Source organism: Daphnia pulicaria, chromosome 10 (genome assembly GCF_021234035.1).
Source record: "Daphnia pulicaria isolate SC F1-1A chromosome 10, SC_F0-13Bv2, whole genome shotgun sequence".
In the NCBI taxonomy this organism is placed as follows: Eukaryota; Metazoa; Arthropoda; class Branchiopoda; order Diplostraca; family Daphniidae; genus Daphnia; species Daphnia pulicaria.
This window is the reverse complement of record NC_060922.1, coordinates 6,416,750-6,442,384: the sequence shown is the minus strand read 5'-3', so window position 1 is coordinate 6,442,384 and position 25,635 is coordinate 6,416,750. Positions and strand designations below refer to the sequence as shown.

Here is a 25,635-nt window from a genome sequence, read left to right as displayed (position 1 = left end):
GGATATAGACTGACGACGTGAGCTGCGAAACTCTTATGTACTCGCACGGCATATCTAAAAGTGAAGAGCTTTGGGGAACAAAAGCAACACCACCAGCAACTCAACAAGTAAGATCTAATGAATGATTCGAGGTATGCTGGCGATGATCTAGAAGCACTACACCACGCACATGTCAACTTGACGCGGTCGAGAGGGTAGTAGTATTTCAACAGCCGTTGCTACTTTCCAGAAGGACTCGTTCTTCTACGAAAGACTAAACAAGAGCTGATGTATACAGAAAGCCATAGAAAGAGTCGATTGCAAACGACCAAAGTTGGGTTTGCCGGCCCACTTATTACGTCGGATAAAGGAGCGTTGTTACGGCTATCTGGTTGAAAGAATAATTGCTCAACGGAATTTCAGTTGGACGGGTTGATTTTAAACTTGAACGAGACTTTCCAATGAAATACGGCGGGTACACAGTTTCCTATTCTCACTACTTAAGGTTTTGGAAATGAGGCAAATTCCTGATAGATGAAAATTAATGGAATGTTCACCAACGTTGAAGAATCGCAGTAGCGATGCAACCGTAATGAGAGACCGTCAGCTCAAGAAAAACGCAGCAGCAGCAGCAGCAGCAGCAGCAGTGGAAATAGGGTTGACGATACACTTGTGCTTATTGCATGACTGAGCTAGGCGCTAGAAGAAACACGCATCGCCGAACGATTACATCCTCCTTCGCCATCGCATTTGAAACCACTGCATTCTAAAAATGACGTCTGAATTATTTCACGTCCCAGTTTTCCTTGATGAGAACCCGCCTCTCCAATTAACAACGCAACTACTCGCTTCGATATTAAAAAATAAATAATTAAAGTCGATTTATTTTTAAATTAGATTTTACGTTCGTTAATCGTAAAGTTTCTTCTAGATGCCAACCATGTATACTTTTCGATCTTTGTCTCTTGTGTCTCATTTTCTTTACTACGTCGACCTCGCGGGGTTCGCCTTCTTGTTCCATACGGGAAATGGCGGGGCCTTGCTGATGCTTTCGTGATAATTACATGGTTACTGGTGTCTTCTCCCAACAGTTTTCGGCGTGAGCATGTAAGATAATGGAAATATCAAGTTCCGCTCCCACTGGCATTGCTCACTAGTGGTTCTTAGATACGGTAGCTTTGACAATAGTGTAGTACAGTTGACTGGCATCGCATGTGCGGATTCTTCTCCATTCACACACAAGTCGTTATTATCAATACGAGACCGAAGACAACAGCTCGAGGTAAATGGGGACAGTGAGACAGAGATTCGGTTTCATTGACTTACCGTCCAGTACAGCGGGCGATGTCATCAGGAAAGTGGCACAAGCAGCTCCCGTTCCGTGTCCCATCAGCGTCACGCTCGTTGGGTCCCCACCAAATTCCTGTACATTCTCTTGGAGCCAGTGAAGCGCTGTGGTAGGACATTGTGTTGAATGATGGTCCGGATTGAAATACACAACAGACAAAGAAAGTTGATGAGAAATGGCTTTTTTTTAACCTTCGGGAATAAAAACGCAAAGCACAAATATGCCAAAAGCAAAATTTACAGAAGCTAGCGATGGCATTTTGCCACATTTGAACAATGGATAACATATACATCCGTTGCTGGAAGGAACATGGAAAATCATGATGCTTACCAGCTATTTGGTCCATCAAACCGTGATTGGAAATTGATCGGGAATACGGATCGCTGTGAGGGTTTAGGAATCCTGAAACAGATATCAAACGAAATTGCCATTCAAGAAATACGATTATGGACAACTTTTTGGACACGACAACCATAGTAGGGTATTCCATTTCTTATTGAAAATAAAGTAGCATTCCTATAGTAGCACTATTTAATTTAAGACTAATTTCGTATCCAAAATAACTTTTCTGTGCATTTCCATTGATAAGTTTTCTGCTCAAAAGACATTGTGCTGATCTGCATAGTTAATAAGACAGAGATGATGTCTATACTTGCGCCTAACTTCTAGGTGCAGTATCCAAGGATTACGGAGAAAGTCGACTCCGACCGCGAGAAAGATACATAGACTTCGAGCCCAAAACACTGGCTCGTAGTACATAATAGTGTATATAAATAAACAAAGTCATTTGAGCTCATGTTCACTAACCTACCCGTTCCATTGTGATCATCCGCTTTAGGGCAGGCAACCTCAACACATCTTTGAATCAAATCCAAAGAAGTGTAAAGAAAAGAAAATACCCGGCAGAAACAAAATGTAATGCGCAGCACAAGTAGAAGACTTGGGTACGGTAAGTAAAAAGTCGTGTTGTCTTCAACCGCCCAAGAGTCGGTTGAGAGCAGTCACGGTCACGCTCGGGAGACTGTTTGACCTATGTGGATTTCAATCATCCCGCAGGCACAGGAAATGAGAACGTTCAAAAGAGTATTTTCGTTTTTTTCATTTCCCCTTTTGTCATTTTTTCAAAAAAGTCAAATGTTTATTTTTGTTAACAAAAGTCCATTCGTGACTGTTTGACCGAATGGCTTTCGGGTTTTCGCTTAGATCTGATCCTGCGACAAACGCCAGTCCATCACACATGGATGGCATAGTACCTGCAAGAATGATTTCCCGCTGATTGTGGACGCAAGCCAACATAAGAGTCGTAAGGATCGGGTCGTAAGTTCGGAGAGCGGTAGTCTGGTGCATTTATTGATTAGATCGATTTTATCGATTTTTATTTGTTATGACAGGAAATAATTTTAATGAAATTCCCTAGATAAATGCTAATGGGGAAGTTCCCATTTTAACAAATTTGCTTTTAGATCGAGTTAAAGGTTCCTATACACTAGCCAACGCAAACTATCGCATGATATTAAAAAGATAGCGTTACATAATTATAGAGTCCCATGTGAAATAATTGTTCGAGAGGAAAGTTTGGGGTGTGGGAAACGGTAGAGAGTATAGCTTGCCTTTGAAAAGAAGAGGTATAAAATCACTTATTGAACCAGAACATTTATGTTGATTGCAAAGATAACTAGATTTATAGATCGACCAAGTGAGGCGGTACGGAAAAAGGGAAAGTCAAAATATCTGCAGAGTGCAGACCAGCATAACCAAATCAAGCCCATCATGCACCTCTAACAGCAATACCGGTAAGTACTTTCCAGCTTTCCAGCTGAACGTGCCTATACTTTTTGCACTGCGCAACTAATTACTGATGTACTCTGGACTTTTGACTCAAGTTACGAAAATGAGATTATCAAGATGACGCAGTCTCCATCACGACCTACTATTTGCCATTTCCCTCTAAGTAGCTGGTAGCAAATATCAAGACCAAGACTAGGAGGCACAATAAATTATTCGGTAGAAGTAAAACGGAGCCCGTTCGTTACGTAGGCTTTTAACTTCCTTTGATTGCGTGGATATTATTCAAATTCACACCAATGCTATTATTCTTCACCCCCAGCGTTATTCGTAAAAATTCCGCCGTGTATACATAATTTAGCTCGCCGTGAAAGATAAAGACATTAAAATCGCTGGGTGATATCAGTAACTTGTAAAAGAAAATCTGATTTTGTAGGGTTTGACACTACTTCCATCAGCTGACACTACGATAGAAAGCTGACCTGTTGAATATAATGGAATATAACCACGTACCTTGTTTTGGCTTACATAAGAAAGTTACGTAAGTTCAACTAACGCTGTCGATGATATTACGAGGCTTCATGAAAACCCGATTTTTAGATTGAGGACTTGGCTAATAATCAAGAATAAATACCATTGAAGTGTATAAAATGTGACTTGACGATATCAAATGACTTTTGGTCGGAAGATTGGAAATGCCCAAGAGTGGCCTTTGTTTGTTTTTTCAGATGAGCGCATATAATAAATACAGCATAAAGAAAGGCGCAACTCTCGATTACGTCATCTTGAAATCATTCGTCATCGAATGTGAGACTCTGCTGGTGACGACCAGCGATCAGTAACAGTTTCTGCGTTGGAAAGTTCGTAGCCCAAGGACTCGATAAAGGGTGTAGCAGCAGTAACTTTATTTTATTTTTCTTGTCCAGTCGTGGATGGATGAAACGGAAGCGATTCCTTATTATACTTTGTCGACCTCTTGGTAGTCCCAAAAGGAAGCTCTGGGAACGGACGGATGGAATACGTTCAACTTTGACCAAAGGCAGTGAGCAGCAGCCGCCGCCACCGCCGCCGCAGTGTTAAGGGGCTGATGGGCCACGTGTTTCCGGATGAAAGGCAAAACTTGCCCTAATCTAACGCGCTAGGATCTATTCTGGATGGACGGAGGGTGTCGAGTGTGCTAAGCGAGTTGGGCTAGGGGAAATGGTCAATCGATTCCGGGTGAATGAGGGAAACGGGTCGGAAGAATATGGGGGCCTGTCGCACTAACAATCAAGGATATATCTAAAAGCAAATGTGTAAAGTCAAATTTGCTCAAAGTAATTAACAGAAGTCAACGATGGGGAGCCAAAAACGGTAGCGCGAAATTGAAAAGACGGCGGCGAATATGTATAGCAAGATTTCATAAAATGGCAGCCTCTGTACGGTGAGCATTTTGTTACTAATACACAAGGCAGTAGGAACGCGAAACGTCGAGTCAGTGGCAGACTTGGGCCTCAGTATACCCGGAATTATACAGTAAAGGCTACAGTACACGCATGCCATTATCATAGCATTGCGAGGCCGATGGGAGCTCATTCTTATTCTATTCCGTGTACTACGTCAGCTGAAGCGCGCACTGTGTGAGGCCTTGATCTGAATTTAGTGGTCGTCTGGTGGTGAAACTCTAATCAAATGCGAAAAGGGAAAATCGGCAAACTACACCATCAAAATGGAACTGTATACGAGGAGGTATACGGCGGAGTCGGTCGCCATGCACATTGAACGCCGCTCCGCTGCACGGTCCAATGCATTTCGGGTCTATCTTTAAATCTTTTTTCTTTCCAATTGTATACACAGACCTTTATGTGGGTTTCGCTTTTATCCTTTCAGTACTCGTGCGCCATTCGCATCTCCCCCATTCGATCTGCCAGGGATTTTTTTCCCTTTTTCTCTTGATTACAGAGGAGGAAAAAATAACTTTTTGACGTCAGTCGTCAAAGATTGGCGTTTCCTACACTCGTCGGGAGTTTCGTCGGCGAATTTTTGAGAGGGATGGACCGAAAAAGTAAATTCAGCCTCAAATGAATTTCAATGAATAAATTCAGCTTCATGGAATAACTTTGTTGGGGGAACTGCGGCGTATTGTATAATCCTCGCCGCACCGGATTCCGAGAGCCAGCCCTCCCAAAGGGGTTTAAGCCGTTTTGTCTTAATATTCCTAGGCTAAAGCAGTCAATGGTTCGCTAATCCCAAATCTCAATGTATATATGTAGGCCAGGGGTTGGGCTGCTAAACGAATAGATCCATGAAGAAGAGTGTCAGACGCAGCACTAGACATTGGTCGCCATGGTGGCTGGGCTGCTGTGGTCTAGCCCGCAACTAATAATCATTGATTTTTCTCCCCCCTATCTCCTCTCAGAGCCTAAAACGCAACTCCTATATTTTTCCTTTAAACTCCGATGCACTCAAATGAAATGCTCTACCTTCCCGAGTCTCATAATTATGAAAAGTTTCGAGAACTTGTTGAAAAGTCCTCGACAACTTTTTTAATAAAAAAAAATTTCAACGAACGATTATTATAATAGGCACCACACACACTCACCTCGGCGAACTATAAAAATATCGAGTTATTCTGATTGCCGGCTATGCCTCCTAACGCCTACATATTCCTCCCTCTTGTTCCATATCTCTGCTGGTGATTTACGACTTTTGGCAGAAGTGAAGCGTGAACGAAAAACAATAAAAAAGGGCGGAAAAGTTAACCATTCATGAAATCGGCTGCAGTTCCAACACGCTGCTGCTGCTGCTTCTATATGTAATTGTGTAGATTTATGTGTAGACGTTCGGCGGCAGTCTGGATATAATTCGATTCACAGACACGATCGATAGATGTACAATCGCTGACAGAAGCCCCGGTGACAAAAGAGCCAAGAAAAGAGTATGGATTTGAAAAACAAATAAAAAATGTCAACCTATACAAACTAAAAAAAGGAAGAAATAGACGATTGGCTCAAGACAAGGGCATGACAAAGTGTTTTTGTTTTTGTTTTTCCACCCAGTCCCGGCCATCTCTCCTTCAATACCGCGCCCTGAACCGTGAAGAGAGAAAAAAAAAAAAAAAACCAAAGATGAACGACGGGTAACAACGGGAGAGACAAGATTGTTTGATTCAATTTTTTCCATCTTCTTGGCTAGTCTTTCTACAGAAAAATAAAAATAAAAACTCAAATGCTTATATATATATCTCTGAGTTAAACGTCTGGCAGTTTGTTGCTGTCTGGGCGTGTTTCTCCAAGCCTGTTTTTTTGTTTCTGCGGTTGGCGCTCCGTGAAATTTATATGCAAGCATTTTCATCCTTGCCTTTTATTTTTTTGTCAAGCATCAGTCATCATCCGGTTTGTTCTTCTCCAACAAATCGCTCACAACCGCTCGCAACGACTGCGCCAGAAAGACTATGCCATCCGTTAACTCCAAAGTTCACTCGACAGAGTATATAGTAGCTACTTCAAATTCCCCCCCTCCCTTTTTGGGTTTATTCCGTCCAAAGAAAATGCTCACATTTGTTTAAATTGGCCATCTATAAGCCTCGAGTAGTTGGTGGGAGTAGTGGTTGCTGCGGGAGATCAGAATAATGCTGACCTTTTGTTTTGTTTGTTTTTTTTTGTGTAAAAATAGGGTCCGCGTATGTAAGAAGATCTTTTAACAAGCGGGGAATAACTTACCCAAAACTCCGAGACGGTAGTTGAGCGTCACGACGACGACTTTGCCCACGGCGGCCAAGACGCTGCCGTCGTAAGGATTGCCCGATCCCCAACTGTACGATTCGCCGTGGATGAAAACAATCACCGGGTAGCGAGGCTTCAGCGAAGTCGGACTGGAAGCGAAAGCATCTGTCAAAGAAATAAAGAGAGAAAGAAGAGCGTTAATAAGTCATCGCGTGCGAATGGCATGGATCAATTTCGACTACAGGATTATTTATATACGAGTGTTTACTAATAAATTTCGGGTGTAGAGTTTCGCCAGATCCCGCCGTATCATCTTCATGAATAGTTGACTACCGAATTAACTTCAAAGTCACCATGACTCTCTCTCTCTCACAGTACAGTGCCCACGGTTAAATTCCCTGCTGGCCAGCAACCTGCACGTCGATAGAGTCGAGCTCACTTTACCAGAGCAGAAAATGACAGGCATAATGCATTCGCCGACAAAGGCTTTCCTCGCGGGACCACCTCTCACAGCCAACCCCCCCAAACATTGACTTGCTGACATACAATTAGAGCCCTCCTCGCATGTATATACATTCGCTCATCTATTCCACACTCTCTCTCACGCAGAGGGTGCAGTCTACTACATCATATCTCACCCGTGCATTAGTCGTTGGGCGACAATGGTGTGGCGGTTGTCTCATTGTGACAACAGGAAACGGAGGAGGGGAAAAATCAGATGAGCATCTTACGCGCATACATAGCCTTAGGGGCGGAGAAGGATATCAAGTTGTGACGACAAGTTTTTCGCGAAAATTCAGCATCGGAGAACTTAACATCTTAACAAAATGCGAGGGAATTGACGACAGACATTGTTGTTTGGCCAAGACAAAATGCGAGATGATAATTGGATGGCATATTTAATATTACGACGACGACGATCGTTTTCAATACAAATATGTGAGCTATTCTATATAGACGTTGTTCAGCGGGGACTATTTTGTTTGTTTTTACCCAGCTGGGTTTTAGTATTATTTGCGCGCTGTTATTCTTTTTATCATGGGAGACTTTCAATGATTCAATTGAGAAGTCGCGCGTCCTTTTGCATTTAAGTCTTTTATTCCGTCATCCAGAAAATTGACAGGGCTCAAGGTCTGGTAAACATTCCATTTTTTTTTCTCCTTTTTTCGGGAGCTTGTTTGGAATAGGCCATTTTAGAGGCTTCAGACTTTTGAACTGAACGGCCGTTGACCAAACAAAAAATAAAAAAAAGAAGAGAAAAATAAAATGTGAAAGAAGAAGAAAAGAGTTTCTCTATAAGCCCTGAATGGGGTGAGGGATGACATAGAGCGTCTATCAGGAATTCTCAGGATGCAAGCTCGGGGGTCTCTCTCTCTTTGATAGGGTAAACAGGGTCCGTTGGCTTTATATGCAGATCCAATCACGATTGGTCAACTCACTGGACGGGAGCGGGTCAGCTCTTCTCGACTGCACTTATTCGTGGACTTGACACAACACTTGCCAAGAAGTGTGTCTGATGCCCCCATAGAAATAAGGGCGACCAGTCCGTGAACCATTCGATCCCGTTTCAGTGCACCCCTGCAGCACTCGCTTCCCCCCCCTCCCCTCCTCCTTAATACGCATCCGGATAGCGATCCGTTTCCTCATCTGCATCCGCCCTTACAGAATAGAGGTGTTGGCAAAGCGGAACCCATTTAAGTAGCGGCGCAGCATTGACGCATCTGTGAACTAGTCGAGTAGAGAGAACAGAAGAAGGGGGGAGAGAGTTAGATAATAGAAGAGCCCATATAGATTGGAACCGGGAATGGTCTCGGCGATGGTTAGAGCCGAGGTCACTCCTCGCAGCAGCAGCAGCTCATTCTCTCTCTCAGGGCTAAAATTCAAATTGGGGAACATTTCTGAGCCAGGGCTCCTTGTTGTGCAACTGCGTGAGCATTTAAAGGGAAGGAAGGAGGGTTCCTACATCAGCCCCACAAGTCTCATTGTGGGCTTTCATCTTTGTCGAAATGGCCTAATCAGTTTCGGCGGCATCGGCCGTATGCTGCTGGCCACGGCCAGTGGAATGGCTAGTGATATGCGAGACCTCCTTCCTTCCTTCCTGTTGGGTTTGTTTGAGGAAAGAGAGAGCCTGTGGGATCGCCTTGCTCGTTTCGAATCGCAACTTTGTCACAACGTAATCTGACTCGCATAAGCCAGCCGCTGTCGTAATTAGGCGCCCCACCACAAACGATATAATACAACTCGTTCCGATGTTGCAGCAGTAACCCAAGCTGGAAAACCCGGCGCCCGTTGACGTCATCTATTTTCCAGCTCCTTCACAGCAGCAGCAGAGATCGATACGCTTGTCTAGTCTCTACCACGACGGAGGTACTTGGAAGAGAGAGAAAGAGAGAGTCCTCTTAAACCTAATTTAACTGGTAGTTGTTTTTGTTTTTCTCTGGCCGGCCCAGAATTGATTCCAGCCACACACACACATTGAGAAGAGCCTGGAATTTTTGGTTTTCTTTTCGGTGGGGAAGTTTGGATGGAGAAAAATAAGTGTAGCCAGGTTATTCTCTTTCTATCTTCCTAAAAGAGCTCCGACGCCAATTTCAAGGCAGTTTGGAAGAGTAATGGCTGTGCAGACTTATGTACACTTTCATGGGAGGAGAGAAAAAAGGGAAGCAAATAATGCAAGGCAGTCCGGCGGCCTGACAGTTGAGATCTCGGCCGTGGTCGATAAATAAGAAACGAAGAAAAAAGGAACCAACCAGCAGGAGCAGCGGACCCTCTTGCCCGTCTTGTATAAACTAAAACAGGAAACCTTTTCTCTCTCTCGCTCACTTCTTTTCTTCTTCCCTCACCCTTGTATGGAGTGTACGTATGGACTAGACGCTTCTTTCGTAAGTAACCAACAAGAAGAGGCCGGCAAAGAGTGGGCGATGTCCCCCAGAGGTTTGACACCAAAGTGCCAACTTGACTCAGACCGTCAGCACAGGACGTGGCCGGAACACACACACGCGCGCGCGCACGTCACGCCGAGAGATGGTCGGATGAGGAGGGTTGTGTAGTGCCATTCACACTTTTTGTTTTTGTCTTCTTAAAATAGAAAAGGTGAGAAGGAAAAGTCACTGAAATTTTCATTCCACTCTTGACCGAAAAATTTCCCCCGAAAAAACAACTCCATCAGCATCATCACGACTGGATGAGAAAAAAGCAGTCGTGAATAACCTAAACAGACGTTTGACTTGTCGCATTGCACTTACTTCGCAATGAAAAACTGAGTAGGACCCAAGCACACACGTGCTACTACATTTTATAGACTATGTATACTTGACGAACGCTCGATCAAAATGCGTCTAAGCGATCTCTATGAAAGCGTGAACGGTTGGAGCGACTCGTAAAAAATGGATTGCATGCAAATGAGAGTGTGTGTGTAACACGCACGTATTTATCCGTTAAATGTATGATAACGTTTCGTCTTTATAATAGCCCTAATCAAGAAAGGTGAAACACCCACCAGCATCGACGTGCTGGAAGGGGATTACGGTAAATGCGAGATGACACTTGACGCAGTGACGTAAAAGACAACGTTTAAATCAATGCCACAATAGGTTATATAAAGCCTTAAAAATGCCTTATTAGTTGTTTGGTTCATGAAGATTGATTTTTTACTTAAAAAGCCTTCAGGGGAACACTGTAGAAATAGATCTAGTCCAGAGTAATAGACTAGTCAATAGAAGAATGGCTGACGTTGTGTTCAACCCTAAAATCAAGAAAAAAATTAAGTTTTTAAGACTACGCCCAGTTGGTTTATGGAATCCATGAAAAAGATGTAAGTGCCCCGTCAGTTTATAATAAGTACCTTTAGCTACATCTGAGCATACCAAACATTTAAACGAATTCTGGACATTTTAGATTTGGAAAAAAGTGGGCAACACAAAAACAAACTTACACCTAGCCAAACGACAAGACTTGGAAAACAAAAAATAATAACGTTACCGAAAAACTTGTCAGAAATCGAAGTCGGTAGGAGACGCAGTTGCAATTATTCTGCATTTTGAAGTAAAAGTTGAGATGGAGCCTGACTGAATCCATTATACATTTCACAAAAATCTCTTTCATTTCTCTTATGTTTCAATCAATATCCACCATGCTTTATGTTTGCCAAATTTCAATAATTTCGCAAAAAATATTTGATGTTCAAATTTAAATTTATCAATATCAACTACATAAAAAATCTTATCTAGAATTTAAATAAATTTTTTGTTGCGTTATTTTATGTTAATGCTATTTCACGAATTAATTGCAATGAAATTTGGACGGCAACGTTCTCATGAAAATCTCGAACAACCGGATATTCGAATTCCACCATTCAGGGAAAAAGGAATGAGTTTTTCCCGGGTTTTTTTTTCTTCTTGGCTTGGTTTTTCCTCTTGGCTTCCAAGATAGTAAGCATGCTGTTAAAAAAATTGGATCGTCTCGTCTGTTTTCGTTTAGTCGGTTTACTTTAAATTTCGAAAAAGTCAGAGACAAAGATAAGTTTCATATTCTTATACATTTTCTTTGTTTGATAACCGTCATACTCCATGCTATTTGGCTGGTAAATAAAACTAAGAATACAAATAGAATGATGATTGTGGTAGCTATAGAAGAGTTAAACCTGTTAATAACCCAAATTTGTGAAATGTTAGTTCTTGACTAGCATTTTTTATGTGATTGCCCTGTTGATGCATGGCAGTTTTTTTGTACCATATGTAACCCTTTTTTTGTTTTGCAGATTTCAGGCCAGTGCCAGCCATCACAACTACACAATTTGCAAGTTTTTATTGTGCAGGTGTCAATCTGCCGTCAGCAAAAATCTCAGAATCATCACTCAGGTAATGATTTCCTTAACTTTTATTGACCTGTGACCTACTAGATATCTTAATGCTGCATTAGCTGCATTGATGCAGGTATTACACCTTTCATTCTCCCATTTATTAACAATTACGGTTTAATTACCCAGTGTCTTATTTTCAACTTTTCCTGATTTGTTGTTTAAACTGTCAATATTTACTCGTAACCCATTTTCTATTTATGTTTAGATAAAACTCATCCCATTGCATTGGAAAAACTACCGATGTCAACCGAGTTCTCTCCTTTTCCCCTTTTCTTTAAATGTCCTCGTGTACGCCCATGTGATTGTGGGTGTATTCACGAGGACACCCTTTTTACTCTTCAGCTGATGGATGGAGCAACTGTGGATGCCTGGCTGTATTTCCCAGGCATAAAGGTAGGACAAAATTGATCTCTATTCTTCCTTTTCTGACAATTTTTGGGGACGTTAATTATAAATCGTTACGTAGTCAAGGAGCATGCTTTTTCCTGAGCTAGGTGGTTGACTGCAACTGTTTTCTCTTTCCGTTTTTGTTTTTTTCTCAGTTACGGTTCACTAAAAATCTCATTTGTCGAATGACTGCAGATCAGGCCTGTTTTGTCCCTCGCAACTTTGTCTGTGGGTAAACCATCCCATTGGAAACCATTTGAACACTTCAAGCAAAGTGCGACAAGACAATTTTTTTACCAAGAGGAACCTGATGCCACACGGCACTTCCTCGTATTCGAGTCAACATATAGTAACAAGTTAGGTGTTATGGCTCAATAAAAAAAGTGCAACACCATCAGCATCGACGTGTGTGCATGGAAGGGGAGATTGCGAAACGACACTTGACGGTAGTGACGTAAAACAGCGTTTTTAAAATCAATGCCACAATAGGTTATTATATACAAAAGCCCCGCGTTATAAATTCCTTGAGGTTGGTTGGATCGCGAACATTAAATGTTACGACTTATAGAAAGTCCTTCGGGGAAACGTCGTAAGAATAGATTTATTAATATGAGCTAGCTAGATCGAAATACACGGAGTTGTTTTCGCTGGTGATTACTTTCTATATATCTGTAATCTGTAACCCCGATGGCCCTCACCCACCCTTGTGGAGAATGTGTGTGTATACGCAACGTTCAATTCCTATAGATCGCGATAAATTACCTAGGAGGATCCTGACTGATCCCAGCAACTGGGAGATGTGGAGCGGGACACTATATCCAAACGAAATGGAATCAGGAAAGTAAGAGGAGGAAAAAGGGGTGATGCAGGGGGAAGGGGGATAAGGTAGAATAGCATTTCTAGAGGCTAAGAGATTGCCTACGTACATGTGGAAGCAGCAGGAGGTATACGAGATGAGCCGCAACATCCAAAACAGTTAGGAACCTTATCACAGGGGTGGCATACACAGCAGCAGCGGTGGGCGCATTAAGGATTACGTTGTGTCTACCTTTTATATAATACAGAGCCGACGGTATCAACATCAGAGACGATGTCTTTCACTTCAATTCCCCAAAGAATCAAAAAATAAAAAATAATAACAAAAAAAAAATTGGATGAAATAAGGGAGAAGATAAAAGATAAAATAAAAAGCCAAGAAAATAGAATTATTGGCTGACGGTGTGCCTGTACAATAGCCAGCCCCCATATATTAATATTATAAAAGTGAACAGCTAAGGCACACATCAAGTCGATATATATCCCTGGCTGCTGGCTGTGCTGTGGCAATCCCTCACCCTCACCGCACGATTGCACACTTGAAAGACGTCGAGTTATAATGGTATTATGCCATCTATAGACGACTCTAGGCGGAGGGGGCCCTATAGATTTCTACTGCGCTATACAGCGACTGGCATTGCACGATACTCTCCGATTTCCTTCCTTTTTTCTTCTTCGGGACTCGACAACTTGCGAAAGAATAACAAAACTAAACATTTTTTTTATTTTATTTTTTCAAAAGAAAAACAAAAATGTAAAGAAAACAACTATGTGTGTATCTGCCGCAAAAGGAAAGGGGAGGAGAAGAAATCGATACAGCCGGTGACGGCAGTTGAAAGCCAGCAGCAGCATCTACGACACAATGTGCTAGCTCTTTCTCTCTCTCTCGGAACTGCGCTAGCTGCTGAGCTCTAGTTTATTTTTTAAATAGAGATATAGCTGTGTGTATTGCTCATTCTTTATTATTTTTCTTCTTTCGTTTTCATTAATATTAAATCCTTTGATACATTTTATTTTTTGATCGGGCTACTTTTGCGATATAATGTCGTAATCACACTATACGTGACATCAGTCATGCCCTGGGAATTATTTCCTAAATATGTATAAATATACTTGACTCTCTCTTATATTTATTATCATTGAGCACTTTGGTCGCCATCTGCTTTTATCCAAGTCTAGATTCTATTCGACGGTTTATTTCTTTTGATGACCTGTATGTCGGAGTAGGTATAAGGGAAGAGCTCCACCCCACGTACCCTATTGGAAGTGATTGGTGAGTGCTGCACCCGTATATGTTGTTACCAGTACCATTACGTTGGCTAACGCACCTCTATTGTCACCTTCCCTCCTCCGACTCGATTTATTCTTTTTTCGGCTATTTATTGTGACATGTCGAGCAAATCGAAAAAAAAAAGGAAAAATAAAAAGAAAAGTTTTTAAAAAAGAAGAAGAAAAGGAGAAAGAAAAGAAAAAAGAGAACAAGGTTGGGCGTTGGATTAGGAAATGGGGTATTCGGTACGTACGGTATAGTTACGTTACATATTATATAGACGAAAGAATCTATCTCGAGCAAGAAGAAGAAGAATAGTTCTGATGCTCTTCTACTGTCTATATATCCTCTCTCTCTCGGTTCGCCATGAATAGTATTGCTCTAGACTCTCTTCTTTTTTATCTATACGTCATCAGTTGAGCGATTCTTTTGGCTTTTGTGTGCCGAGTGAAAGGCGAAAAAGATACTGAACCCCCTCACTCACCGACGTGTATGGGCACATAATTTGATGGGGAAAGAGCGGCCCTAAAAGAAGTAGGCGGGAGTGAGAGGTGCTGCCTGCGCTGGTAGGATCAGTAGGAACGTCACACACGCAGCCAACGGGAATTTTTGTTGTCGCGAAGCGAATATAAGTTGCAGTTGCTGCTTATATATCCTGACGAATGATGTTCTTGTGAAAGGTGATTTCGTTCCTTTCCAGGAAATACACACACGCACATAGGAAATCTATTTTGTTGTATTGCACCAAAACTTTATTGGCCCAAAACGCTTTCGCTTTCTTTTTCTTTTTTTCAACGGGAATTCAGATGGCGGGACAACTGATGGCGATAGATTAGAGCCTTGACACAGATCCCTCCCCGACCGCGTGTTTATTTATTTGCGACAAAGGACGGAACTCTAACACACACACATCCAGCTAGCAAAGTCTAGAATGTATAGTGTAACTACATACACACAATGTGTTGGGTTATACATCTCTACTATATAACATAGTAGACGTGTATCTGTCACCGATTGCGAGTTGTCACGTCTCTTGGGCAGATTCAGATAGTCGGAACGTGAGTCAGTGTATATTGATCTATATAAGACGTATAGAAGATCTCTCCTATATATACACACACACGTTCATATCGTTTGCTTTTTTTCCTTTTCGATATCTTTTTTGATTTTGTTACGATTATTGTCAATGCGTGACTCCTCTCTCGGCTGCACACACGCCGTGTGTCGTGTCGTTGCGTTTGATTGGATTCATTTGCCTCTGAAAATTCTCCTTTGAAAGATTTTCTCAAAAGACTTTCTTTCTTTCTCTTTCTCCGCCTTCTTCTTCCGGTTTAGTTTTCTTTTTGTTTCATCCGGTTTTATGGCTGCAATATGTATCCCGCCCTTTCGCCTTCTTTTTCTTCGGATTTCCCACGTCATTTTTGAAGCTCATCCGAGATTGGATACACCTCTAGATCTTTTGTTTTATTCTTCTATCGTCTAACTTTTTTTTTATTCTCTCTGTGTGTCGTCGACATCCAACGTGGGGTTATTCTCTGAGACTGCTGTACAACACAGCTCGAACCCGGCTTGGGTTTTACTCTTCTTTTTTCTTCCCATAGGAAAAAAAAGCTATTGAAGCGCCAGCACCCAAGAGGCTTTGATCTCTGTGAAATATCGTCGTATAGAGCCAACCCATTTATGTATAGACCTCAAGTTTATAAACACGCCGCAGCCACACACACACACGGATTGGCATTCTGACAAAGGATGTTTGCCGTGGGTAACATAACACACACACATGTACACACACACGGACATATTTTTTGCCCGTCTTGTTTTCGCCGAAAAAGTAGAGAGAGGAATATAAGAATCTATATGCGGGGTCTGGATAAGAGAGCAACGCGATGATTCGATTACTGTTCATCTCGCTACTTGTATAGGCCGAGCGCCATATGATCGAAACTTGTACATTGCGAGGTCGATTATGCGTATAGTCATATGTCGCCCGTCCTAGTGTGTATACACGGAATGACAGTACTATATACGTGCTCTATGTACATATCTATATAATAGATGAGATGGCTGTCTACTTGTTTTTCATTTATACCCCCCTCCACTTGAACATGTATAATATAATCTTCTTTCCGGGCGACGCCTATTACGTATTGATCGAATTTCCTAATTCACCTTTTTCTCTTGCTGTAAAGCTTTCGCTGCTGATGGCCAATGGCCGTAGTGTAACAACACGAATGACATCAACAAGCTCTTTCTCGCCCAGCAACATTTTTTGGGCCAGGGATATGTATGACAGAGATTTCTTGTCGGCTCCCGCGTGAGCTGCTGCCGCCGTCAAGGGGCCGTCACAAGGCAGTCGTGTGTGCCGCGCTCTCGAGTCTCTTTTTTTTTTTCTTTTCCTGTTATCGATGCCGAGGAAATTGAACCGCTCAGATCACCTTATATTATATACATGTCTATATAAGAGGGGGGAAATTTCGTTGCCTTATTTCCTTGCGCTGCGCTGTTATTCCAATATTTTTTCGACTGACTTTTTCTTTTTTTTGTTTGCCCCCGGCCGGTTGCCGTCGCTCCCGGGCACGTCCGCATCAACTTATTTTACATAACAGATAGGGAAAGGCAAAGAGGCAAATATATAAGAATAGAAAAGAGGAAAAAAAAGGAAGACAATATATACACGATCAAGTTGTCCGTCATGTGTGAATATCGGGCACTTGCACCCGCATCTTATCTTCTTTCTCCGCTTTGCCCGTCCTCTGCTGCTGCGACTATTCATTCGCAGTATGTCGTCGTCACGCCCGAATAAACTCAACTCCTTTATTCCATTTTGCTCACTTTTCCCCCCTTATTGATATTCGGCAGGGAAGCGAGAAAGAGAAAATAGGAGACCTTGTATATGTTGGAGAAAAGAAGTTTTTCCGAGTTCGTCACTTTTTCCCCTCTCACTTCTTTTGGTCTTTGCACACATTTTCGACTCTCCTCTCGCTCTCCCCAGTGTCTTGACTCTTGGGTGGCCGACGACCGGCAACAAGAAGAAATAGAAGAGCAATAGAATCTAGTGTGTTATAGGGAAAAAGAAGGCTGCTACTGCTGATGTTGTTCTTTTATATAAAAGAATAAGACGGGCGCGTATCATCGACCGGCGCTTCAGTCCCATCACCCCCAGTTATATAAGAGACGGTGGCGAGAGCAGCAGCAGCAGCTATATGCCCATCACACTATTCTATATACGCCAAGAGAATACTCTTGAGAGACAAGCCCTTAACGTATGTATACACTTGGATCTGTCTCTCTCCTCTTCACTCTCGACACGTTACAACAGCATCAGCCCACGCAATTTTGGCTTTTCTCCTTTTTTTTGGCTGCTGGCCTCATCCCGCGGCTGCCGTCTCTCTTGATTATTCGACCGCCCTCATTCGATTTCCTTCCGTCTTCTTGTATTCGACGGATCGGGTCGAGTTATTTCGTTTGTCTTCGTGTAGTGTTGGATGCACATTTTTTGAGAGCAGAGAGTATAGCCAAATCATCTTCGTCATTATTATTATGATCTATACCGACTCTCGTTTCAATGTATCATGCACGTGTTATTTCCGCCGATGTTATTTAGGATGTTGGATCAGTTGGCGTGTGATGATGAGGCGAATTGAGCGAATCAAAACGTCCGATCTCTGGTGGAGGTGAAATCCGGTGGAAAACCGACAGGGAAATTGAGTCATTCATGTCTTCTTTTCTTTTGGGCGGAAACTCTAAATAATAATGTGCTGCGCTGATATGTGTGTGTATAATGAACGAGAGTTGTATAATGGCATCGCGCGCGCAGTTTTTTCACCAGTTCACCGGCTCGAAATAATAGATACATATCAGTCACGCGGGCGGTCATCTTAGCTTTATTTTCCTTCGACTTCCTCCCAACGGAAATTAAAAATCTTATGACTAGCCGCGCCCCCGCAGATATATCGTGAGACTCTGTGATGGTAAGTTCATCTGCTGCTCAGAACTGTGGATGGGCGTGCTGGGCTTTTTTTGACGGTAAAAAAACCGGAAACGAATAGAAGAAATAAAAGGAGAAAAAGAAGATTAAAGCGATGACAAAGGCCGAAATGGACCTTGTCATTTTCTGACGTCAGAGGGGGGAAAGCTGGTCGTCTCGCCATCAGCATGGCGCGGCAGCATTCCTCCAAATCAAAGGCGACCGACGACGTAATACACAGCAGCGCAGCCAAAGGTCGTCAATGGCAGCCAGCAGCCAGAATCGCTGCCGCTCAAACTGAGCGTGATAATTGGTCCTCTATATACTCTCTCCCGGTCTCCCCCTATACATGTATCGAGGGCAGCTTGAATCGAATGACGGCAAAGACTTAGAAGACGAACAGACCAGCCAATAATCCCAGCCAGGCAGCAGTCGACACAATACTATATATTGATGCCCTCGACACAAAATTTTATGCTGAAAATATCAATTCGTGTACAGTCAGAGATGTGTCGTCCTGTACAGTATAGACGCTAATTGGGTGACGTGCATTTGCGCCGTAGCTTGCATAATAATAAAGCACCATTTCACCACTCGTCTCTATCTTGATTGGCCTCCGATTCCGGTTCGAATAACCCGGGGAACCCAAAATGTTCCGGCCCACTAAAAATTGAAAAGGAAATCAATCAGATATCGGCTCGTTATACATGAAATGGTGGCTACTAGCTGCTGCTTGATTCTTTTGTTTCTTTCACTCTCTTCTTCTCGAGAGAGTTGAAGAGCAGAGAGATGAAGGGTTTAGTAGTCGAGCACTGCTGATCGCTCGATGATCACAAGAAACCTTGTCAAGGGGTTTCCCATCATATACCAAGGGGAAAGAAATCAAGATCCAAGTACTATAGGGGAAAGTGAATGTCGATTTTTCTCATTGATCTCCTTGGCACACATGATTCATCCGGATTCATCCTCTGATGTTCGTGACTCTTTCGTCTGTACAATTCCGTTACAATTTTATTCTTCTTTTTTTTGTGTGTGACCCGGAATGCATTGCGAAAAAGAGGGGAAACTCTTTTGATTCAATTATTCTTCATGGTAGCTATAATTATACTAATTACTTTGGTGTGACATTTTCCTCGGCTTGGCAAGAATCTAATTAGTAGCTTTTTTCTACAACTCGTTCGCCATGATATATATTTGATGCTGCCGTCTTAATGTAAATCCAGGGTGGGTGTACACGTATGCATTACGCAACTTGGGTCGAGTCGGAATCAAAATCGGATTGCCCATTTAAAGCGGGAAATATTTATATAATATACTGAACTTACGTAAAAAGTATAGAAGGATTTATATGAGCTAAAATATTTCAAAAAAAAATTGCGCTCTAGGAGGATTATATTTGATTCAATATAGATTTTGACTTTTTCCAGCCAGGTTATATATAACTGAATTTTCTGGGATGATAGAGAGCCGAGATGAATCGACATTTTAAGAGGGAGAAAATAAGTAGACCGGGAATAAAGAGCTATACCATTTAATATAGATTACACGTCCTTGTCGTCGGCGTGCACTACTGTGACACTGCCAATTATTATTTATAGCATTTTTCGATTCCGTGATTTATCGCCCGATTTATAAATGTCATCCCCCTTTTTTTTCGATTTCCCACTTGTGAATTCTTCCAATTCTTTCCTCTGGGCAATTGAGCGGGCCAAGTTGTGCTACTTGGTGATGGAAAGAAACGCGGATGAGTTCAGACGGGAACGAATAAGCCAAGGCAAAAAATGTGACGTAACGCGGATAGGAAGGAAAAAGAAATGTGACGTAAAAAGGGGAAATCACCGCAAAACAAAGATGATGGATGAGAACGTCACACACAAAGCGGAAACCACAACAAATATCAAAGCATTATTTTTTTGTTGGGTTACATCATACATACTAGTATGTTATTACATATCTAAACTATTCTTTCATCTTGTTCCATGGGCCCGCCCATTTTCCCGGTTCCCCCTTTCCTTTTCTCTTTTTTTGATTCTCGATTTGATTTTAAAAAAGTGACTAACAAAACAGACACGTACGAACGAAAGAAAAATCGGCAATGTGGTTTTTCAAAATTTTTCTCCTTTCATTTTTGTTGGCCATCGTGAGGGAAATATCAAATGGCTTACTGGGGGTCCTTCTTTCTGATTCTCTTTTTGGTTCCCCGTCATTTCACTGCTGGAAATGAAATATTGAAACGCCCAAAAGTTGCGATCGGAAGTTTCCAGCTGTTACGCCCCCGTTCCAACCGATATAAACGAGCCACGACAAATGGGATGCCTAAAGCTTTTTGGCCAGCAGCTAACCTACCGCCTTATCTTTTCTTTTTTACATGTCTATTGACCGCTTAATTGTATCAAAATTCACGGCAGTTTTGACCTACGGCGATGACAGTCTATCATTTTCATGACTTTGTCGTTCTTCTCCTCTAAATAGCGACCAGAGAAATCAGGTGTCCACTGATGTTGAATGGATTGCGTGTGGTTATAAGACACGGCTATGAATAAAATATTCAGCTGAGCCCGTTCTAAAGCTACTTTATTATTAGGAGCCCATCCGAGTGATTGCTCTTAGTCTCGAGTGAAAAAGGTTCTTTTACTTGATTGGGCAAGGGCCAGCAAACACTGGCCGAGTTGGATAGCTATACGTCTAAAGTATATGTACCTTCCCTCTCAAACACAACGCGCGTCAACTATATATACATAGGAAAACAGAGCTCTATACACATAAAAAGGACCTCCTCCTCTTATGGCTTATATCTTCTTGCGGAGGACACCATCTCAAGACATGTCTTGTAAGAGAAGGTCATCGCCCTTCAAAGTGAATGTACACACACATATAACCCAGTGAGCTTTTTCTTCTTCCAGTTTTCTTTTTGTTTGTTTTTCCTCTCTTTCTGCTGCTCTCCAGCCCCCCCGTTACATCTTCTATACACACACACTGTGAATGCAAGAGTCTCTCTCTCTCATCCATTATATCGACTATAGTGCGTTGTGTGTCCTTAGCATATTCCAGCAGTATAGGGAGCGACGGAATGCTAGTCTGTATATATACATACATATACATACGCTGTACATAGAGAACGAAAGCAACTAACCATTAAGACTCTCTTCTCTCTCTGTTTCTGGCATAGTCTCAACTCTTTAGCATCTTTGCTTCTGCTCTGTGTTCTCTCTCTCGATACTTTTTCCTTTTTCTTGTCCTCTGCGCTCTCGATCCTTTTATTCTCTCACTCACACAATCCTTCTTATTCCTTCTTTTTTCCCTTTCAAGACAACGCGCTTCCAGTCATCTATATTTTCCACCCATCCCCGTGCCTGGGCCATGTGATGTTCTCCGACTAAAGCAGCAGCCGGGGAAGAAAAGAAAAAAAGTCTGATGATGCTGGCCAGGGGGGGGTCTATATAGATGATGCTTTTCCATTGGTATATAGGGACCCATATAATAGCCAAAAGGAAAGAAGAAAAGCCCAAACAGAATAGAATAGGTTCTGTGTCTAAAGACTGTTGTCAACCATCTTTGCCTTTTTTTTCTCTCTTGTTCTTCTTGTTCTTTTTACGTCATTGTGAAATTCGTATGGGCGACGGGAGATGAGACTACGCTTGGCAATCCGGTAGCATCGGGTTGGTGGTAGTAGTGGATACTAGAGAGAGAGAGAGAGAGAGTCCCATCCGCCTTGGGTCTCCATTCCGCTTCGTTAGACATGTATTACAAGGATGGAGGGGGTTTTCTGTGTGGGGTGGAGGATGCTGGCAAATTGAATCACTTTGATTGCCTTTTGCCAGTCCATTTTCTTCTTCGATTCCCAGGAATATAAGAGTAGATAAAGCTCAACCAGCTAGCTCACACGCTGGTCTGCTGTAGAGTACATAGAGACTATATAGTGGCCGGTTCCTTATATGTGCACAGACCTTTTTTTCATTCCGCGCCGAGAGATGAGGGTTAGGAAATGAACCAAAGGAATAAATTATGTATCTAAATGCGCCACCCGATAGTTATTTAGTATATAAAAGCCCATCGCTATAATATCACAGGGAAATTCTTTCTTTTTCTTGACTTGGCTGCCCACAGGCCGTAGAGTACACGACACTCCGCCCACCTCGTCCCTGTGCGCATTTCACACAAATCTAGACGAGTATATTGCAACCCTGGCGGTCGTTTCCTGCCCGGCGCCCAGTTGACTTTTTCTGGTTTCCTTTTTTTTTTTTTTTCATTCCCTTATGAATTACAACCGGCCAACCCTGAAGGTGTACCGACGCGCTTAACCTACTACGCCCCTACATCCGTACAATGTAACATAAGACCGTTGGTCCAAACATGGAGCAGGAGGGAGTATAGATCTTTCTTAAGGGTTGGGATCTATATAGTTTGGGGCTATATATCCAGAAGGGGGAAAGCTTGCCTGACGCTCCTTAGATCCTATACATCTAAGCTGGACGATGCTGGTGGTATCGATCGTGGCTTGGCTCGGCTCGTCTTTTATCATCACATCTTTCGCTTCTTGTTGTCAGATTCTTGTTTTTCTTTTCTTCTTCTTCTTCTTTTCTTGGGATTCTCCTTCTGTGTCGTCATCCCTCCGACTCAGTTGTAGCTGCTGCTGCTGCTGCTGTTTGTTTCTTTAGATACCCCCCATTTCCGTCTATACATCTTCCACGATTCGCTTTCCGTTTGGTTTTCCTGAGCTGGGCGGCAAGTCAGCAACCAGCAACCGAGGCGCCTCACTGAGCATCATCGTCCCACTGCTGGCGATACAATAAGACCAGCAGCACTAGACTGTTCTGCCCAGCACACGTCAGTCGATATCTAAGACCGCAAGGTCAGACAACTGACGCCCAGCATCAGAGATATCTCTAACTCCTGCTGCTGCTGCTGCTCTTCCCGCACAGACATCAACAAGCAGATGTAATCTAAAACAACATCACAACTGACTGGGCTGCTGTGGCCGCGCATCCACAGCACAGTATAGACTATAGAGAGAGAGATGAGCCTGGCCGTCTCCCGAAGTGGCGCTCGAGGGCTCGAATAAGTTTTGGCCAGAACGAGATGGATCGACTGGTTGGTTGGTTGGTTGGTTGGGTCCCGACCGACGAGTTGCGTTTGCATAATTGGATGTGAACGGGAACAGCCGAGCAGCAATCATCCAAGTTTCCCTACACTCAACTCGCCATGCTATTATACGACGTATATAGACCTATTTATTATGTCTAAAGACAGTTAGGAGCAGAACAGCACAGCAGCAGTACGATATTCTCAAATGGGCCCTGGCATATCACCTCCGTTGGTTTCCAGTTCAACTTTTGGCTGATGCTACTGCTGGCCCAGTCCCGCCAACTGTGTGTAGATGTTGCGTGCGGGACTAGAGAGAGAGAAAGATCTTACATATATACTGGTTGATATGTACACCAGCAGTTGCAGTCGGCCCAAGTCAAATCAATTCGAAAAATATTCCCCACAGGGGAGAGAAAAATGCAATTTAGCCGGGGAAGGGGGGGAAATTTGCATGCGAACGCGTGAGCGCGCGCCCGGCACAACATCACCCGTGCGAAGTGCGCCAGGCATTTATGTATCCCGAAAAGAAGAAGAAGCAAGAAGAAGATGATAAAAAATGTCTGGTGCTTTGGATATTGCCTCCTCTGTCGCTATAGAGACGCCTGCTGGGTTATGCATCTCTCGCCTCTCCCAGCTCTAGCAGTCTATCTAGTGTATAGTGGGCTGGGCTGGCAGGGCTATACATAAACATTATCCACATTGCGTCTGGCGCTGCTGTGCTGTGTATAAGCTCCCGGCCGCGCGGGACCCAACCGACAAACGGGGCAAATGGCGACGCGACGCGACGCGCCGCCCTCTGTTTAGTGTGTACGCAGTTTACAGTCCAAACATCTCGAGGGCTTTCGTCTCTGATGAATGCATAATTTGATTTATGCAAAACACATATTTTGAGAGAGAGGCCTATAGACACACACACACGCGCGTCTCTATAGAAGAGTGGGCAAAATAAATAGATGGGCCATTCATATTCACTCTTCTCTTCGGCCGGCTTCGATATGTAGGCGGGTCAAAGACGCCCAATGGCGCAGGCAATTGAAGAGAAGAGCCAGCGCGGAAAATTCAAAACCAAATTGGGAACGATTGAATGAACCAGTGTCGTCGTCGTCGTCGTCTGACCTTTTTATTTTTTAATGGGACAGCTCCGCGCGTGTGGGGGGTCGTGAATTCCTCAGAGTGCTTGGCATCAACTTATAGAGCTATAGAGCGTCCAGCATTCTATAAAGACGACTGTATAGGCATATATACTATACGCCCCCTAATAATGTAATGGACGGAAAAGTTAGGATCGGATCTTAAACACGATTGACAGACGCCCACACTTGGGACCGCGGGACCCAGCAGACGAATGCTGGACCCTCCATTTTTCTTTCTTCCTCTCCTATACGTTGAAAGAAGAAGAAATAAAAATAGCCAATTGCCTGAGGGAGATCTAGCGCATGTTTTAATAATCAAAACATGCATATACACACGTAACATGGGGAAAGAAACTGGTAGAGACTGCACTATAGGTATATACAGACACCGGAAGTTTGCCGTTATTTCGTCTGATTGTTTCCTGTAATTCAGCCGAGGGTCTTACGTCAATCAGCGTCGGCACAAAAGCAAGTTTGATGGTGGGTGCATAGATTGATTGAGATTGAAAACGGGCTCTAATATACATCCTGCGTGATGAATGAGACGGAACACGTATAATAGTCCAGATTACATGCATGTACAGATGGGCATACGTAATAATAGTTGTCATACAACGTGCTGGATATTCTTGTATTACATATGTATATGTATGTATATAGGATGACATTTTGCGCGTGTATTATACAGACCAGTCCACAGACGCAGAGATTTGGGCATTTATTACTTTGAGTACCGTTGCATAAATCAAATTACGCTGCTCAGATTGATTCCGACTGCACTCGGAGAATTGCTTCCGCCGAAATAGGCAAATCACCTTTTCAATCAAAAGTGAAATTCTACATGTAGGGATTAATTGGGGGCGATTTAGAGCGGCGATTGAATTCGCTATTCTGTATTGGATACATATGACTTTGTCGAGATTGCTGATGTATGCATACATCTACATATAATTTCGATACGGGTTATTCGCCATTTTGTGCGTGGAATATATTATTAGATAGGCTGGACGTCCACTTTGGTATCGATTTCCTTTTGTCCGCATTTGAAGGATAGATATACATACATACAGCAGCAGCCCAGCACTTTGACTGACGTCTATTGTGCTAGCCTTGAAATACGGTTGAACTGCTGCTGCGCGCGATTCACGCGGGGTTTTTCATCTTGTCATCAATGCCGTTCGGCGGCGAATCTTTTTTCAACGTCAAATATAAATTCAAACCCCGTCGTATTGAGCGAAGGTTTTTTTTTTTATTTTCTCTTTCTCTTTTTTTGGATCAAATTCGAACCGTGTACACTCCG

The 25,635-nt window shown here is 42.8% G+C and overlaps 1 protein-coding gene across 1 annotated transcript in view; it reads right to left on the bottom strand.

Annotated features, from left to right (window-relative positions):
* The window catches only part of LOC124314641 (neuroligin-4, X-linked-like), a 49,890-nt gene that overhangs the window by 6,260 nt on the left and 17,995 nt on the right, over nt 1–25,635 (bottom strand). Inside the window, exons 2-4 of the mRNA XM_046779895.1 lie at nt 6,814–6,981; nt 1,658–1,729; nt 1,306–1,431 (exon numbers count right to left, since the gene is read on the bottom strand). Of these exons, the coding sequence (XP_046635851.1) occupies nt 1,306–1,431; nt 1,658–1,729; nt 6,814–6,981 (366 nt within the window). The remainder of the gene's footprint in view (nt 1–1,305; nt 1,432–1,657; nt 1,730–6,813; nt 6,982–25,635) is intronic.